General features: G+C 39.9%; 1 protein-coding gene across 7 annotated transcripts in view; it reads right to left on the reverse strand.

The window, feature by feature from the left end:
* Positions 1–16,988, reverse strand: part of SLC37A1 (solute carrier family 37 member 1) — a 64,094-nt gene that overhangs the window by 23,162 nt on the left and 23,944 nt on the right. For all 7 annotated transcript variants that reach the window (XM_066370115.1, XM_066370113.1, XM_066370112.1 and 4 more), the window contains 2 exons: positions 16,729–16,895; positions 870–907 (listed from right to left, as the gene is read on the reverse strand). In XM_066370115.1, coding sequence (XP_066226212.1) covers positions 870–907; positions 16,729–16,895 — 205 coding nt within the window. The remainder of the gene's footprint in view (positions 1–869; positions 908–16,728; positions 16,896–16,988) is intronic.

Here is a 16,988-nt window from a genome sequence, read left to right on the forward strand (position 1 = left end):
GACCTAGTTGTTGAGTTTTGTCAGATGCTTTTGTCAGCATCTACTGAGAACGATCACATGGTTTTTGTCCTTTATTTGTATGGTGGGTTACATTAATAGATTTTGAGATGTTAAACCGATTATGTGTTCCTCAGATAAATCCCATGTGATCATGGCGAATAATCATTTCTATATGTTGTTGAATTAGGATTGCTAGTATTTTGTTGAGGAGTTTTATGTCTATGATTATAGGAGATATTGGTCGAATTTTCTTTTCTCGTGATGACTTTGTTTTCTTTGTTATTAGGATAATACCTCATAGAATAAGTGGAAAGTATTCTTTTTTATATTTTGGAAGAGTATGCTAATAATTGGTATTAATTTTTCCTTAAATGTTTGAAAAAATTCACCAGGGAAGCCATCTGTTCCTAGGTTTTCCTTTGTGTTAATTTTTTTTAAGTGAGAGGAGGGGAGATTGACAGATTCCTGCATGCTTCTCCCTTCCTCACTGGGATCTGTCTGGTAACCCCTGTCTGGGGCTAATGCTTGAATCAACCAACCTAACTTCAGTGCCCAGGGCCAACGGTTGAATTAATAGAGCCACTGGCTGCGAGAGGAGAAAAGAGAAAGGAGAGAGGAAGGGGTAGAGAAGCAGATGGTCGCTTCTCATGTGTGCCCTAACTGGGAATAGAACTGAGGATGTCTACACACTGTGCTGATGCTCTATCTACTGAGCCAACTGGTCAGGACCTAAAGCTACCAGTACCCTTGTTCGTTCTTTGTTACCCACTGACACTGCACAGACAGGACCAGGCTGGTGACAGCCATCAGACACCTGGTAGACAACAAACCATCCAAGAAGACACAAGAAGCGGAGAGTGAGTCCTTACCGCCAGCAGGGTAGAAGAGCAGGCGATGTCCTTTGGATCTGAAACACCAAACATGCAACAATGTGTGAACCCAGGGCCAGTTTCTACCAGCATAAAAAAATTAAACTGAAACAAGACCATCTGATACTTTTACTCAATGAGCATCAACTTAAGAAAAAAGACAATGCCTGACACTGCAAGCCTGGTGGGGTGAGGGCAGAGGGCGGCCATCCCAAGGAGCATCCACCTGTCCCCACCCTCCCTCAGTCACCCAGGACCGTTTAGGCCCCATGAACCTTAGCATGTGAGTCGGCAGGAACATGAAGACTGTTGTGCAACATGGAGTACAGTTCACACGTGACACACAAACCAGCCGAGCACGTGCATGCGGCACTGACAGCCACAGAAACTACATTTAAAGGAGAAGTAGCAGAAGAAAATCTAAACACAGGAAAAGCGTCTCAGAGTAGAAACAGATAACATTTGTGATTTAATGTTATGGAATTAATTAGAAATGAAAATTAGTGGGACCAAACATCTGTCCTGCTATAGGATGAAATGCTTTTTATCTAAATGCAAGGGAGGAAGAACATGTGAAAAAGTAACAAAACTCAAAGTTAGGTTTTTTCTGCCTTATTACTTGAAAATCACTCTAGTGTATTTGGGTAACAATGGCCAGACTCACAGCTGTGAGGAGCCGGGAGAAACAAACCTCATCTCTTCAGAATCCAGAGGGCCGCCTTTTAAACAGCTTTGTTCTCTTCCCATCACCCAGAATCCAGGGTTTTCTGTAACTTTTGGTAAAACAGTTTAACTGCCTCAAAGCAAACTGAGCTCCAGGGCTTTAATCTTCTCCCCGCTGAGCTCCTTCCTGTGTGATGTGACAGAGAACACCCATGGAGGCTCCTTGCTGAGCACTTGCTATTGGGCTGGAGGCTCCTCTATGCTCACCCCGTGCACATCAGTAGGGACAGCACTGGTGGTCCCTGTGGGTCCCACCGGAGATGTGCAGTCACTCCTTAAAGTGATGTAGTAGCTCACTCATGCTTTCCTCTAGCTACACTGTGAACCTGCCCTCCCAGGGTGAGTCATGAGGCTCCCACTCCTCCTGAGGCTCTGCCAGCCCCAATGAGAGGGCTTATTCTGGGCTTTCACCTTGCAGGACATTAGCACACATGAGCCTTGACTGGTACACATCTTAGAGCTGCTTCACAGGCAGACACAAGGGGCCCACAGGTGAGGTACCCTGTCCTCTGGGCCTAGCCCTGGACAGGAAGGAGGCACAGGAGAGAGCCTAGCCCTCACTGTTGGACACAGAAGTGGGGTGCCCGAAGCCTTCACTGTCTAGCCCCGCAGTCAATGAGGAGGGACAAGGAGGGAGCTGAATGAACCAAGAGGTGGTTGGAATGTGTCTTTCTTATCTGCAGAGGGCGTTCTGCTCTGGGACACGGCATTTGCTTGTCATTGCTCATAACTGGCTTTCATCATTCATATACATCAGTGGTCCCCAACCCTCGGGCTGTGGACCGGTACCGGTCTGTGGGCCATTTGGTACCGGTCCGCAGAGAAAGAATAAATAACTTACACTATTTCCGTCTTATTTATATTTAAGCCTGAACGATGTTTTATTTTTAAAAAATGATGGGATTTCCTCTGTTACATCCGTCTAAGACTCACTCTTGATGCTTGTCTTGGTCACGTGATACATTTATCTGTCCCACCCTAAAGGCGGTCTGTGAAAATATTTTCTGACATTAAACTGGTCCGTGGCCCAAAAAAGGTTGGGGACCACTGATATACATCACCTCCCCATCACAAAGAGAAAGAATGTGATAACAATTCCCTTGACAGAAAGGGTCTAATGATGCTAATTTTGTTCTGCTATAGAGGACAGCAAATAAACTGCCAAGTCCATCAGACTGACATGTCCTGTGTCTGCACTGGACTTGGGCTGACAGGTGATACTGGACCATGAGGAGAGGCCTCATTCACAAGAGGCTGGCTCAAGGCCTTGAGTGAGGAGGAGGAGAAAGGGGGTTCAGAGGTGACAACTGGGTTCTCTTTGCCCATCATGGCACTTGTGAACACAGAGCCCTGGGTGCTGGGGGTCCCAGAGTGAAGGGAAGGTGGAGGGCTACAGAAAAGTCTCCTCAGATGAGGCTGGCTGGAGGAGTTGCCTCAAAAGTGAATCTCAGAGGCACAGTATAATGGTGAGTGCACAGAACTCCTTGTCAAAGCCATGTTCTCAGAAGCCGCCTTCCATCCCCAAGCATGTGCCCCATAAGAACTGTGTCATTGTCTGTTAATCAGGAGGAAACAGGGAGGGAAAGCCTCATATAACAGAATGATTGTGGCTGAGAAGATATAATGCATGATGTTTCACAGATGCTTTTTAAAAAAAAGAGTTTCCACAGTCCCCCCAAATAATCTTTACTTCTCAGTGTTCCTAGGAGCCAGGTTTGAGGAATAAGACTTAAGATCCCAAACTCCTGTTGCAGAAATATATCTTTTAAATGCATGTTATTTTTTAAGTGCATATTATCTAAAATAAGACATTTATAATTGACAAACTTTGTTTTCTTAAGATTATCACCTAGGAGGGATCCAAGATGGTGGTGGAGTAAATGGATGTTACACTTACCTCCTCCCAGGACCAAACTGGAATTACTACTAAAATATAGAGCAAGCAATCTTAAGAACCAACTGAAGAGAAGTCTTATAATTTACAGAATAGCATTCAGACTGTTTGGAGGCCCTTTCAGTGACAGCCTAACAGGCAGCTGGCAGATGAAGGTAGGCAGAGGAGGATCTTGGGGTGCCTTGAATTTTTGTTGACTTGCCCCAGGGCCCAGTATTGGTAAAAGCCAGCCTTGGGGTGCAGCTTGGTCCTTCCCATGTGTACTCAGGCCCAGCAGAGGGAGCCACAAACTGTGGATTGCTCTGTAGCTCCAAATAGGTTGCCCAGAGCCAGTCACAGGCAGTGTCTGCACTGGCCTGCAACACAGCCCTTCCCAAGAGGCCTCAGAACTAACACACCCAGTGGCCAGCTTCAGCTGTCAGGACAAGATTCAATAAGCTTCACAAGCAGCATACACACAGGGAGATCTCAGCAGGCGCCAGATATTGCTGAAGCAAATTCTATTTTGTGTGGTTAGCACCTGTACTGCAGCTTGTACACTGTGGTCTGGGTTGATCCTCATAGTCAGCCAACCTGAGAGCTAAGCCCACACATCAAAGAGCCATTAACAATCAAGACTCAATTATAACAGGAGGGCTCACTTAATTCGCACAAGGGACATTCCTTAGAGCATCCATCTAAGGTGATCAAGGAGACTACACTACTGGGTCCCACAAGACACCTACTATATAAGGTAACCCTACCAAGACTGGGAGTCATAGCAACTTTACCTAATACCTAGAAAAAAATACAAAGAAGCAGCCAAAATGGGGAGACAAAGAGACATGCTCCAAATGAAAGAACAGGAGAAATCTTTAGAAAAAGAGTTAAGTAAAATGAAGGCAAGCAATTGATCAGATACGGAGTTAAAAAAAATGGTTATAAGGATGTTCAAGGAACTTAGTGAGAACTAAAACATCATGAAAAAGGACATAGGAACCATAAAAAAGAACCAGTCAGAAATTAAGACTATACTATCTGAAATGAAGAATACATTAGAAGAAATAAACAGTATGTTGGATAAAGCAGAGTCAAATCAATTATTTGAAAGACAAGGTAGTATAAAACACTCGTCAGAGCAGGAAAGAGAATTTTAAAAAATGAGGATAGTTTAAGGGACCTTTGGGCCAACATGAAATATAACAACATTTGCATAATAATGGTACCAGAAGAAGAAGAAAGAGAGCAATGGATTGAGAACTTATTTGAAGAAATAATGACTGAAGGAAAACATCCTTAACCTAATGAAGGAAAAAGACACACATGTCCAGGAAGTGCAGAGAGTCCCAAACAAGATGAACTCAAAGAGCCTAACATCAAGACACAGCATAATTAAAATGGCAAAAGTTAAAGACAAAGAGAATCTTAAAAGTTGCAAGAGAAAGACAGTTAGTTACCTACAAGGAAGTTCCCATAAGACTGTCAGTTGATTTCTCAACAGAAACATTTCAGCCAGAAGGGACTGTCATGAAATATTCAAAGTAATGAAAAACAAGGATGTGAAACCATGAGTACTTTACCCAGCAAGGCTATCATTTAAAATTGAAGGAGAAATAAAGAGCTTCCCAGACAAGAAAAAGCTAAAAGAGTTTGTTACCACCAAACCACTATTACAAGAAATGTTAAAAATGGTCTCTTTAAGAAAAAGAAAGAGGACTCTGTGTATCAGAACCAATGAGGGAGATGACGTCAGAGTAATGGCAGGGTAAGAAGTGATACCGATAAATCTCCCCCAAAACTCAACAAGATCTTCAACCAGAAACAGAAAAACCTATACTTGGAGCCTCCAGATGCTTCGCAATACACCCGAAGGTATGGTCGAGTGAAAAATTGGCTAAATATATAACCAAACCCCGAAGGAATTAGGGAGTAAGAAATGCTCCGCCTTCCTCACTAACCTAAACAGGGCGGCTTTCTCTGGTAACTGTGAATATAGAAACTGAGGCGGGCAAAGGGGGTGAATAGATCCAGGCCGCGGCACAAACGGCCGAACCAGGCTGTGGCACGGAGATCCAAGCCGAGGAAAAACTGATCCTGTGGCAACCCGGGCAATACAAGCTAACACTCACGCCAAACCCAAACAAAGAAAGACAAGCGGGGCAGCCATTTTACCCGATCTCCTGGTCGGTGCGCAGTTAGTGGGTGAGAGATTTCTTCCTAAGCCCCGGAAGTGGGTGCCCGTGTTACCCCACAGAGAGGCAGAGTCAGAGGCCTTTCTGTGGGCCTAAAGCAGAATCTCTGGGCAGCCCCAGCGCCCTGGGAAAACCGCGCACAGGAGGGAGTGAGAACTAATTCCAATGGTGGAAATTTTCCGTGCTGGTGGGGGTTTCACTCAGAGGGAAACGCGGCCGGCCTCATATCCTGGTCTGCGCACACAGATAGTGAGTGAGAGATTCCTCCGAGTACCTCGGCAGTGCGCGCCTGTGTTATCGCACAGAGGGGCAGAGTCAGGGGCCTTTGTGTGGGCCAAAGCGGAATCTCCAGCATCCCAGCGCCTTGCAAAAGCTGCGCAGGGGGACGGAGCGAGAGCCAATTCCAACGCTGCAACTTTTCCATGCGGTTGGGGGTTTCACTCAGAGCGTGAGACTGCTGGCTGGATATCCTGGTCTGCGCACGCAGATACTGAGCGAGAGTTTCCTCCAAGCGCCCCGGAAGTGGGCGCCCGCCTGTGTTACCGGACAGAGTGGCAGAGCCAGAGGTCTTTGAGTGGGCGGAAAGCCCGCCTGATTATGCTAGCAGCTCTGACTGACTGAGCCTTACCCAGAGCCCTGTGCTGAGTGGAAATAGAGTGGGGAGTTGCCAGCTCTTTGAGCCTCTTACTATCCAAGCAGAGGCAGCAGCAACCCCATAGCTGGATTATCAGGCTACTAATTGAGGAAGGAAAGACTAGGAGAAAGGCTCCAGGAACACGGACTCTCTCACTGTCAGAGCCTATAAATGCTAATGAGCCTCGACTGCCAACGAGACTAAAGCACAATACATGACATTGCTTTACATACATAGAGACTTATCAACTGCAAACCTCTACCTGAGTGTGCCAAAGGGGCAGAAAGCAGAGTCACCAACCAGGAAGAGGGAGAGAAAAGAAAAAGCAAGAAGATAACCTCTCAAAATCAAGAATAATCTGCAGACTTTATAACCTATCCCATTTTATTATATTTGTTCGTCTGTTTCTCTTATCTTCATTCTTGATACTTTTTTTCCTCCTCCAATTTGGCCAATTAACTTTCTGCCGGTCTTACTCTCTCCTCTCCTTGAACTACACTACCCATAAGTGTTACATCTCCCATTATCTTTTCTCTCCTCTTCCTTTCTCTCTATGAGGGTTGCACTCCAAAACCCTTAACTCTCTCTCTCTCTCTCCTTTCTTTTTTCTTCTTTTAGTGGTTCCCTCTTTTTTTCTCTCTCTCTCTTTCTTTTCTCCCTCTATATTAGTTTCTTCCTTTCTCCTTTACATCTCCTCTCATTCAAACCTCAATTACAAACAAATTATCTTATCTGGGACTAAAACTTATGTTTGTGGCATTTTGGGTTTTTTTTTACTTCACCTTTTTAACTCACTAGCAGTGCTCCATCCCTGGCTCTCCATTTTATCTAGTTCTTGTTCCACTAAATACAATAGTAATTTTTTAATTTGTTCCCCCATTTTTCTGTTTTCCTCTTATTCCTCTCATCATAACTCTTAGACAACCAACACCTAAAAGCAAATCATTTTATTCTTGACCCAAATTTTTTCCTTATTTGCTTTTTGTGGGTCCATACCTCCTTTTTTTTTCTTTCTTTTTTTTTTTTCTTTTTTTTGCCCCTTTATTACTTTTCCTCAATTCAGGCCCTCCATCACCGGCATTGTTTGTTATAATTCACAGTTCACCACAAGATTTTCTCAAGAAAGAGGGGAGAGGAGAGGAGAGGAAAAAAGGAGGGGGGGAATAATTTCCTTATTTTAAAATTTTTATTTTATTTTATTTTTCTTTATTTCATTATTAATTTTTTTTAAAAAAACAACTCTTTTCGATTTTTTATTTTTTTTAACTTTTTATTCTTTATTAAATCTCATTAATACTATCAACAAAACCACCCTCAGATGCCATTAAGGAAGAGAAAATCGAATATCATGGATACAAAAAAAAGAGAGGTAACATAGCTAGATGAGGAAAAATCTATGGAGAAAAAATTTAATATATTGGAAATCTTGGAGCTAAATGACAGAGAATTCAAGATAGAAATCCTAAAAATCCTCCGAGATATACAAGAAAACACAGAAAGACAATTTAGGGAGCTCAGAAAACAACTCAATGAACACAAAGAATATATGTCCAAGGAAATTGAAACTATAAAAACAAATCAAACAGAGATGAAAAACTCAATTCACGAGCTGAAAAACGAAGTAACAAGCTTAGCTAATAGAACAGGTCAGATAGAAGAGAGGATTAGTGAAATAGAAGACAAGCAACTTGAGGCACAGCAGAGAGAAGAAGAAAGAGACTCAAAAATTAAAAAAAATGAGGTAGCCCTACAAGAATTATCTGACTCCATCAAAAAGAATAACATAAGAATAATAGGTATATCAGAGGGAGAAGAGAGAGAGAATGGAATGGAGAACATACTCAAACAAATAATAGATGAGAACTTCCCAAGCCTGTGGAAAGAACTAAAGCCTCAACTTCAAGAAGCAAACAGAACTCCGAGTTTTCTTAACCCCAACAAACCTACTCCAAGGCATATCATAATGAAATTGACACAAACCAACAGCAAAGAAAAAATTCTCAAGGCAGCCAGGGAAAAGAAGAATACAACATATAAAGGAAGGCCCATTAGATTATCATCAGATTTCTCAACAGAAACTCTACAAGCTAGAAGAGAGTGGACCCCAATATTTAAAGTCCTGAAAGAGAGGAACTTTCAGCCATGAATACTATACCCATCAAAGCTATCCTTCAAATATGAAGGAGAAATAAAAACATTCACAGATACAGAAAAGATGAGGGAATTTATCATCAGAAAACCCCCACTCCAAGAATTACTAAAGGGGGTTCTCCAATCAGATACAAAGAACAAAAAAAAATAGAGCCACAAGTAAAAGCTCCAAGAAGAACACAATAAAACCAAATTTAAACTGTGACAACAACAAAAAGAAAGAGGGGGAGAAGATGGAGATTAACAGTAGCAAAGAACGATGAAGTGCAAAAGTACTCACAAAATAGTGCGCTACAATGAACAGGGTAGGGACCCTTTTCATTACTCAAAGGTAACCACCATTGAAAAAACCACCACAGAAGCACATGAGATAAAAAAGATAGCAACAGAGGAAAGATATATGGAATACAACCAAATAAAAACAAAAGATAGAAAAACGAAAGAGAAGGATCAAACAAGACACAAAACTAACAGAAAGCAAGATATAAAATGGCAATAGGGAACTCACAAGTATCAATAATTACACTAAATGTAAATGGATTAAACTCACCAATAAAAAGGCACAGAGTAGCAGAATGGATTAAAAAAGAAAATCCAACTGTATGCTGCCTACAGGAAACTCATCTAAGTAACAAGGATAAAAACAAATTCAAAGTGAAAGGCTGGAAAACAATACTCCAAGCAAATAACATCCAAAAAAAAGCAGGTGTAGCAATACTCATATTGGATAATGCTGACTACAAGACAGGAAAAGTACTCAGAGACAAAAATGGCCATTTCATAATGGCTAAGGGGACACTGAATCAAGAAGACATAACAATTCTTAATATATATGCACCAAACCAAGGAGCACCAAAATATATAAGACAGCTACTTATTGATCTTAAAACAAAAACTGACAAAAATACAATCATACTTGGAGACCTCAATACACTGCTGACGGCTCTAGATCGGTCATCCAAACAGAGAATCAACAAAGACATAGTGGCCTTAAACAAAACACTAGAGCACCTGGATATGATAGACATCTACAGGACATTTCATCCCAAAGTGATTGAGTATACATTTTTCTCCAGTGTACATGGATCTTTCTCAAGAATTGATCATATGTTGGGCCACAAAAACAACATCAGCAAATTCAGAAAAATTGAAGTTGTACCAAGTATATTTTCTGATCATAAAGCCTTGAAACTAGAATTCAACTGCAAAAAAGAGGAAAAAAATCCCACAAAAATGTGGAAACTAAACAACATACTTTTAAAAAATGAATGGGTCAAAGAAGAAATAAGTGCAGAGATCAAAAGATATATACAGACTAATGAAAATGACAATACGACATATCAGAATCTATGGGATGCAGCAAAAGCAGTGATAAGAGAGAAGTTCATATCACTTCAGGCATATATGAACAAACAAGAGAGAGCCCAAATGAACCACTTAACTTCCCACCTTAAGGAACTAGAAAAAGAAGAACAAAGACAACCCAAAACCAGCCGAAGAAAGGAGATAATAAAAATCAGAGCAGAAATAAATGAATTAGAGAACAGAAAAACTATAGAAAAAATTAATAGAACAAGGAGCTGGTTCTTTGAAAAGATCAACAAATTTGACAAACCCTTGGCAAGACTTACCAAGGAAAAAAGAGAAAGAACTCATATAAACAAAATCCAAAATGAAAGAGGAGAAATCACCACGGACACCGTAGATATACAAAGAATTATTGTAGAATACTATGAAAAACTTTATGCCACTAAATTCAACAACCTAGAAGAAATGGATAAATTCCTAGAACAATACAACCTTCCTAGACTGAGTCAAGAAGAAGCAGAAAGCCTAAACAGACCTATCAGTAGAGAAGAAATAGAAAAAAACATTGAAAACCTCCCCAAAAATAAAAGTCCAGGCCCTGACGGCTATACCAGCGAATTTTATCAAACATTCAAAGAAGACTTAGTTCCTATTCTACTCAAAGTCTTCCAAAAAATTGAAGAAGAAACAATACTTCCAAACACATTTTATGAGGCCAACATAACCCTCATACCAAAACCAGGCAAGGATGGCACAAAAAAAGAAAACTACAGACCAATATCTCTAATGAATACAGATGCTAAAATACTAAACAAAATACTAGAAAATCGAATACAACAACATATTAAAAAAATAATACATCATGATCAAGTGGGATTCATCCCAGAATCTCAAGGATGGTTCAACATACGTAAAACGGTTAACGTAATACACCATATCAACAAAACAAAGAACAAAAACCACATGATCTTATCAATAGACGCAGAAAAGGCTTTCGATAAAATACAACACAATTTTATGTTTAAGACTCTCAACAAAATGGGTATAGAAGGAAAATATCTCAACATGATAAAGGCCATATATGATAAACCATCAGCTAACATCATATTAAATGGCACTAAACTGAAGGCTTTCCCCCTTAAATCAGGAACACGACAGGGTTGTCCACTCTCTCCACTCTTATTTAATGTGGTACTAGAGGTTCTAGCCAGAGCAATCAGACAAGACAAAGAAATAAAAGGCATCCATATCGGAAAAGAAGAAGTAAAGGTATCACTTTTTGCAGATGATATGATCCTATACATCGAAAACCCCAAAGAATCCACAAAAAGACTACTAGAAACAATAAGCCAATACAGTAAGGTCGCAGGATACAAAATTAACATACAGAAGTCAATAGCCTTTCTATATGCCAACAATGAAACAACTGAGAAGGAACTCAAAAGAATAATCCCCTTCACGATTGCAACAAAAAAAATAAAATACTTAGGAATAAACATAACAAAGAATGTAAAGGACTTATATAATGAAAACTATAAACCATTGTTAAGGGAAATCGAAAAAGATATAATGAGATGGAAGAATATACCTTGTTCTTGGCTAGGAAGAATAAATATAATCAAGATGGCTATATTACCCAAAGCAATATACAAATTTAATGCAATTTCCATCAAACTTCCAATGACATTTTTTAAAGAAATAGAGCAAAAAATCATCAGATTTATATGGAAATATAAAAAACCCCAAATAGCCAAAGCAATCCTAAAGAAAAAGAATGAAGCTGGGGGCATTACAATACCTGACTTCAAACTATACTATAGGGCCATGACAATCAAAACAGCATGGTATTGGCAGAAAAATAGACACTCAGACCAATGGAACAGAATAGAGAGTCCAGAAATAAAACCACATATATATAGTCAAATAATTTTTGATAAAGGGCCCAACAACACACAATGGAGAAAAGAAAGCCTCTTCAATAAATGGTGCTGGGAAAACTGGAAAGCCACATGCAAAAGAATGAAACTGGACTACAGTCTCTCCCCCTGTACAAAAATTAACTCAAAATGGATCAAAGATCTAAACATAAGACCTGAAACAATTAAGTACATAGAAGAAGACATAGGTACTCAACTCATGGACCTGGGTTTTAAAGAGCATTTTATGAATTGGACTCCACAGGCAAGAGAAGTGAAGGCAAAAATTAATGAATGGGACTACATCAGACTAAGAAGTTTTTGCTCAGCAAGAGAAACTGATAACAAAATAAACAGAAAGCCAACTAAATGGGAAATGATATTTTCAAACAACAGCTCAGATAAGGGCCTAATATCCAAAATATACAAAGAACTCATAAAACTCAACAACAAACAAACAATCCAATAAAAAAATGGGAAGAGGATATGAACAGACACTTCTCCCAGGAAGAAATCCAAATGGCCAACAGATATATGAAAAGATGCTCATCTTCTTTAGCTATTAGAGAAATGCAGATCAAAACTGCAATGAGATACCACCTCACACCTGTTAGATTAGCTATTATTAACAAGACAGGTAATAGCAAATGTTGGAGAGGCTGTGGAGAAAAAGGAACCCTCATCCACTGTTGGTGGGAATGTAAAGTAGTACAACCATTATGGAAGAAAGTATGGTGGTTCCTCAAAAAACTGAAAATGGAACTACCTTATGACCCAGCAATCCCTCTACTGGGTATATACCCAAAAACTCAGAAACATTGATACGTAAAGACACATGCAGCCCCATGTTTATTGCAGCCTTGTTCACAGTGACCAGGACATGGAAACAACCAAAAAGCCCATCAATAGATGACTGGATAAAGAAGATGTGGCACATATACAGTATGGAATACTACTCAGCCATAAGAAATGATGACATCGGAATATTTACAGCAAAATGGTGGGATCTTGATAACATGATACGAAGCGAAATAAGTAAATCAGAAAAAACCAGGAACTGCATTATTCCATACGTAGGTGGGACATAAAAGTGAAACTAAGCGACATTGATAAGAGTGTGGTGGTTACGGGGGGGAGGGGGGAATGGGAGAGGGAAAGGGGGAGGGGGAGGGGCACAAAGAAAACTAGATAGAAGGTGACAGAGGACAATCTGACTTTGGGTGATGGGTATGCAACATAATTGAACGACAAGATAACCTGGACTTGTTATCTTTGAATATATGTATCCTGATTTATTGATGTCACCCCATTAAAAAAATAAAATTATTATAAAAAAAAAAAAGAAAAAGAAAGAAAAACAGGAATATAGTTAAAATAATAAAATGACAATAAATATTAGTCACTTTAAATGTAAATGGCATAAATGTTCCAATCAATCGACATAGGGTAGCTGAGTGGATAAGAAAAGAAGATCCATATATACTGCTCACAAATATTAGGGGATATTTCATAGCTTCATATTCATTTTGAAATATTCCCTAATTTTTGTGAGCAGTTTATATGCTGTCTATAAGAAACCCTCCTTGAAACAAAAGACACACACAGACTGAAAGTAAAGGAATAGAAAAAGATATTTCATGCAAATGGAAATAAAAAAAAAATCTGGGGTAGCAATACTTATATTGGACAAAATAGACTTAAAACAAAGGCTATATAGTAATAGACACAGAAGAGACTACAGAATAAAAGGAACAATCTAACAAGAGGCTATAACCCCTGTAAACATTTATGTATCAAATATAGGAGCACCTAAATACACTGCTCACAAAAATTAGGGGATCAGGAAACGTGCAGATACTCCAGTACTTTCAGCCTTTCGTACAGTGCATTTTCACAAATGAAATAAAAGGTTTTGCATGTCATTTACATAATCAAACAACTTTCTTTGACTTGTAGTTTGCTTTTCTGATGTTCTTGTTTAATAAAAAAATAAAATGCTTTTTTTATCGCTTCATATTCATTTTGAAATATCCCCTAATTTTTGTGAGCAGTATATATAAAGCAAATCTTAATGGACACAAAAAGAGAGATTGACAGTAAAACAGTCATAGTAGGGGATTTTAACACTCCATTGATATCAATGGATAGATCTTACAGACAGAAAATCAACAAGGAAACAGTGGTTTTAAGTGACACACTAGATCAGATAAATTGACATCTGCAAATCAATAAATGTGTTACACCACATAAACAAAATGAAGGATAAAAATCACATGATCATATCTATAGATGCAGAAAAAACATTTGATAAAATCCAGCACCTATATATGATAAAAACTCTCAGCAAAGTGGGAATAGAGGGAACATAGCTCAATGTCATAAAGGCTGTATATGACAAACTCACAGCCAACATCATACTCAATGGTGTAACTACAAGTATTTTCCTAGGATTGGGAACAAGGCAGGATATCTGCTATCACTACTCTTATTTAACACAGTACTGGAAGTACAAGACACAGCAATCAGACAAGAAGAAATAAAAGGCATCCAAATTGGAAAGGAAGAAATAAAATTGTCATTATTCACAGGTGATATAATATTGTAAAGGGGTGGGCAAAAGTAAGTTTACAGTTGTTTATATGGTAAATAATATAATAATTAATAAATAATAATATAAGAATAAACTCTGTGTTTCACATACAACTGTAAATTTATTTTTGCCAACATCTGTATATAAAGAACCCTTAAGATTCCACCAAACAAGTATTAGAACTGATAAATGAATTCAGTAAAGTAGAAGGATACAAAATAAATATCCAGAAGTCAGCTGCACTTGTATACACCAATAGTGAACTATTAGAAAGGGAAACTAAAAAACAATCCCATTTATAATTGCATAAAAAATATAATACCTAGGAATAAATTTAACCAAGTATGTAAATGATCTGTACGCAGAAAAATTGTAAGACACTGAAGAAACAAAATTGAAGAAGATACAAACAGGTAGACGCATATATTGTACTCATGAATAGGAAGAATTAATTATTAAAATGTCTATATTACCCAAAGCTATCTATAGATTCAATGCAATTCCTATCAAGATACCAATAGTGTATTTCACAGAACTAGAACAAATATTCCCAAAATTTATACAAACTCACAAAAGACCCTGATGGCAACAGCAGTCTTGAGAAAGAAGGAATCATGTTACCTGATATTAAACTATATATAACAAGGCCATAGTAATCAAAACAGCATGGTCTTGGCATAAAATCAAGCATATAGACAGTGGAACAGAATAGAGCCCAGAAATAGACCCATGCCATTATGGTCAATTAGTATTTGACAAAGGAGGTAAGAAGATACAATAGAGTAAAGATAGTCTATTCAATAAATGTTGGGAAAATTGGACAGATGCGTGCAAAAAATGAAACTAGACCACCTTCTTACACCATATACAATAAACTCAAAATGGATTAAAGACTTAAATATTAGACTCAAAACCATAAAAATCTTAGAAGAAAATACAGGCAGTAAAATCTCAGACATTTCTCATAGCAATATATTTTCTGATATATCTCTTAGGGTAGGGGAAATCGAAGAAAAAAATAAAGAAATAGGACTATATCAAACTAAAAAGCAAAGGAAACCATTTACAAAATGAAAAGACAACCCACTGAATGGGAGAACATATTTGTCAATGATACATCTGATAAGGGGTTAATATCCAACATTGATAAAGAACTTATACAACTCAACACTAAAAAACCAAACCAAACCAAACAAAAACCCCCACAAACAACAATCTAATTAAAACAGGCAAAGGACCTAAATAGACACTTCTCCAAAGAGGACATACAGATGGCCAATAGACATATAAAAGGATGCTCAATATCACTAATCCAAGAGAGCCCTCTGTCCAGACTCTGGGCACGGTTCCTCCCTCCCCAACCCTACTCCTTGCCAAGCCACAGGAACAGTGGCTCAATGGGAAGGAGGCTCTCATTTTTATTACAAAAGACCAAACCACAGCTTCCTTATTCTTGGAAATCTTGCCCTGAGCAGGGGTAAGACCTGGCCAGGATGACTGAGCTGATCAGGGATTGGCACTAAGATCCCGGGCCAGGCCAGCAAGCAAGCTCATGCCTACAGCCACATACTCCACTTCTCTTTGCATTTCTTCCTTCCCCTAGACCAGCCTCTTATAAGTTGTGGAAGAGAATTAAAAGCCACTGTGGACTGTAGACCTTGGGCAGAAAAAACACACTGTACCCAGGGGCGCCTGTGCTAGCAAAGAGGAAGTACATTGTTCTCCGGGTGACTAATGTGTAAAGAACACCCTGGAGAGCCCTGGTGACAGAGCTCTGGGTGCTGGGGAGCCAGCTGGGATGAAAGCAGGTGACACAAATGACCTTTCCCAGAACCCTGCTAACACTCAAGCTGCAATAACTGCTTGTGTGATTGGAACTCCAGACCCAGAGCAGCTAAAGCAGCACCAGCTTCTCTGTTGTCAGTGTCACTGAGACTCCTTGTCCTGCTGGGTCTCTTTTTTAAACATTAACTTGAAATTCAATGAAAAAGTTTGCTGTTGGGTCTAGAGTGGAACACTCCTCACCTAATTAAGATGTATGGTCATAAGTTGTGCCACGGTTTTATAACATTGTCTAAGATCTGTCTTATCAGAAAGCAAACAAGCTGGCAAGGTTCTTTTCAGTTGGTGGGAATAAGCCTGGGGTGAGCAGGTGCGCCTCAGGGGCCAGGCAATATGCCCCAGGAGGTGAGCAATGTGGCAGGTCTGAGGAAGTCATGGGACTCCCGGACACAAGGACAACCACGCATGCCTGAGGCTGTGGGTGGGAGGGTGGGGTAGAGGGTATTTCAACATCGGTGACTCCAGAAATCGGGAAACAGCAGAAAATCCAACGTGACCCGGAGAGAAACAGGTAATGAGGGAGTCTGCATCTTAAGAAGAAAGCTGGGGGTAAGCACACATCTGCCCAAGACTAAGCAACCTGCCCCCGAAGCCCTCCCAGGGCTCATCTTCCAGTCCGCGGGCACTTACGTTCGATGAGAAAGAGAAAGCACACAATCCCCATGGCTGCCACGATGGCCCCAGGCACGATGAAGGACAGGCCCCAACACGTGGACACCCAGTAGCCAGCAATCAGGGATCCCAAAATGTTGCCCACTGAGGTGTGGGAATTCCAGACCCCCATAATCAAACCTCGCCTGCAACAGAAGAGACAAGGAGGATGTCGAGAAGCGTAAGTGCGTCTGCTATGTCGGGTCCTGCAGGCACTTCTGCAAGATGAGGGAGCGGGG

Source organism: Saccopteryx leptura, chromosome 2 (genome assembly GCF_036850995.1).
Source record: "Saccopteryx leptura isolate mSacLep1 chromosome 2, mSacLep1_pri_phased_curated, whole genome shotgun sequence".
NCBI lineage: Eukaryota > Metazoa > Chordata > Mammalia > Chiroptera > Emballonuridae > Saccopteryx > Saccopteryx leptura.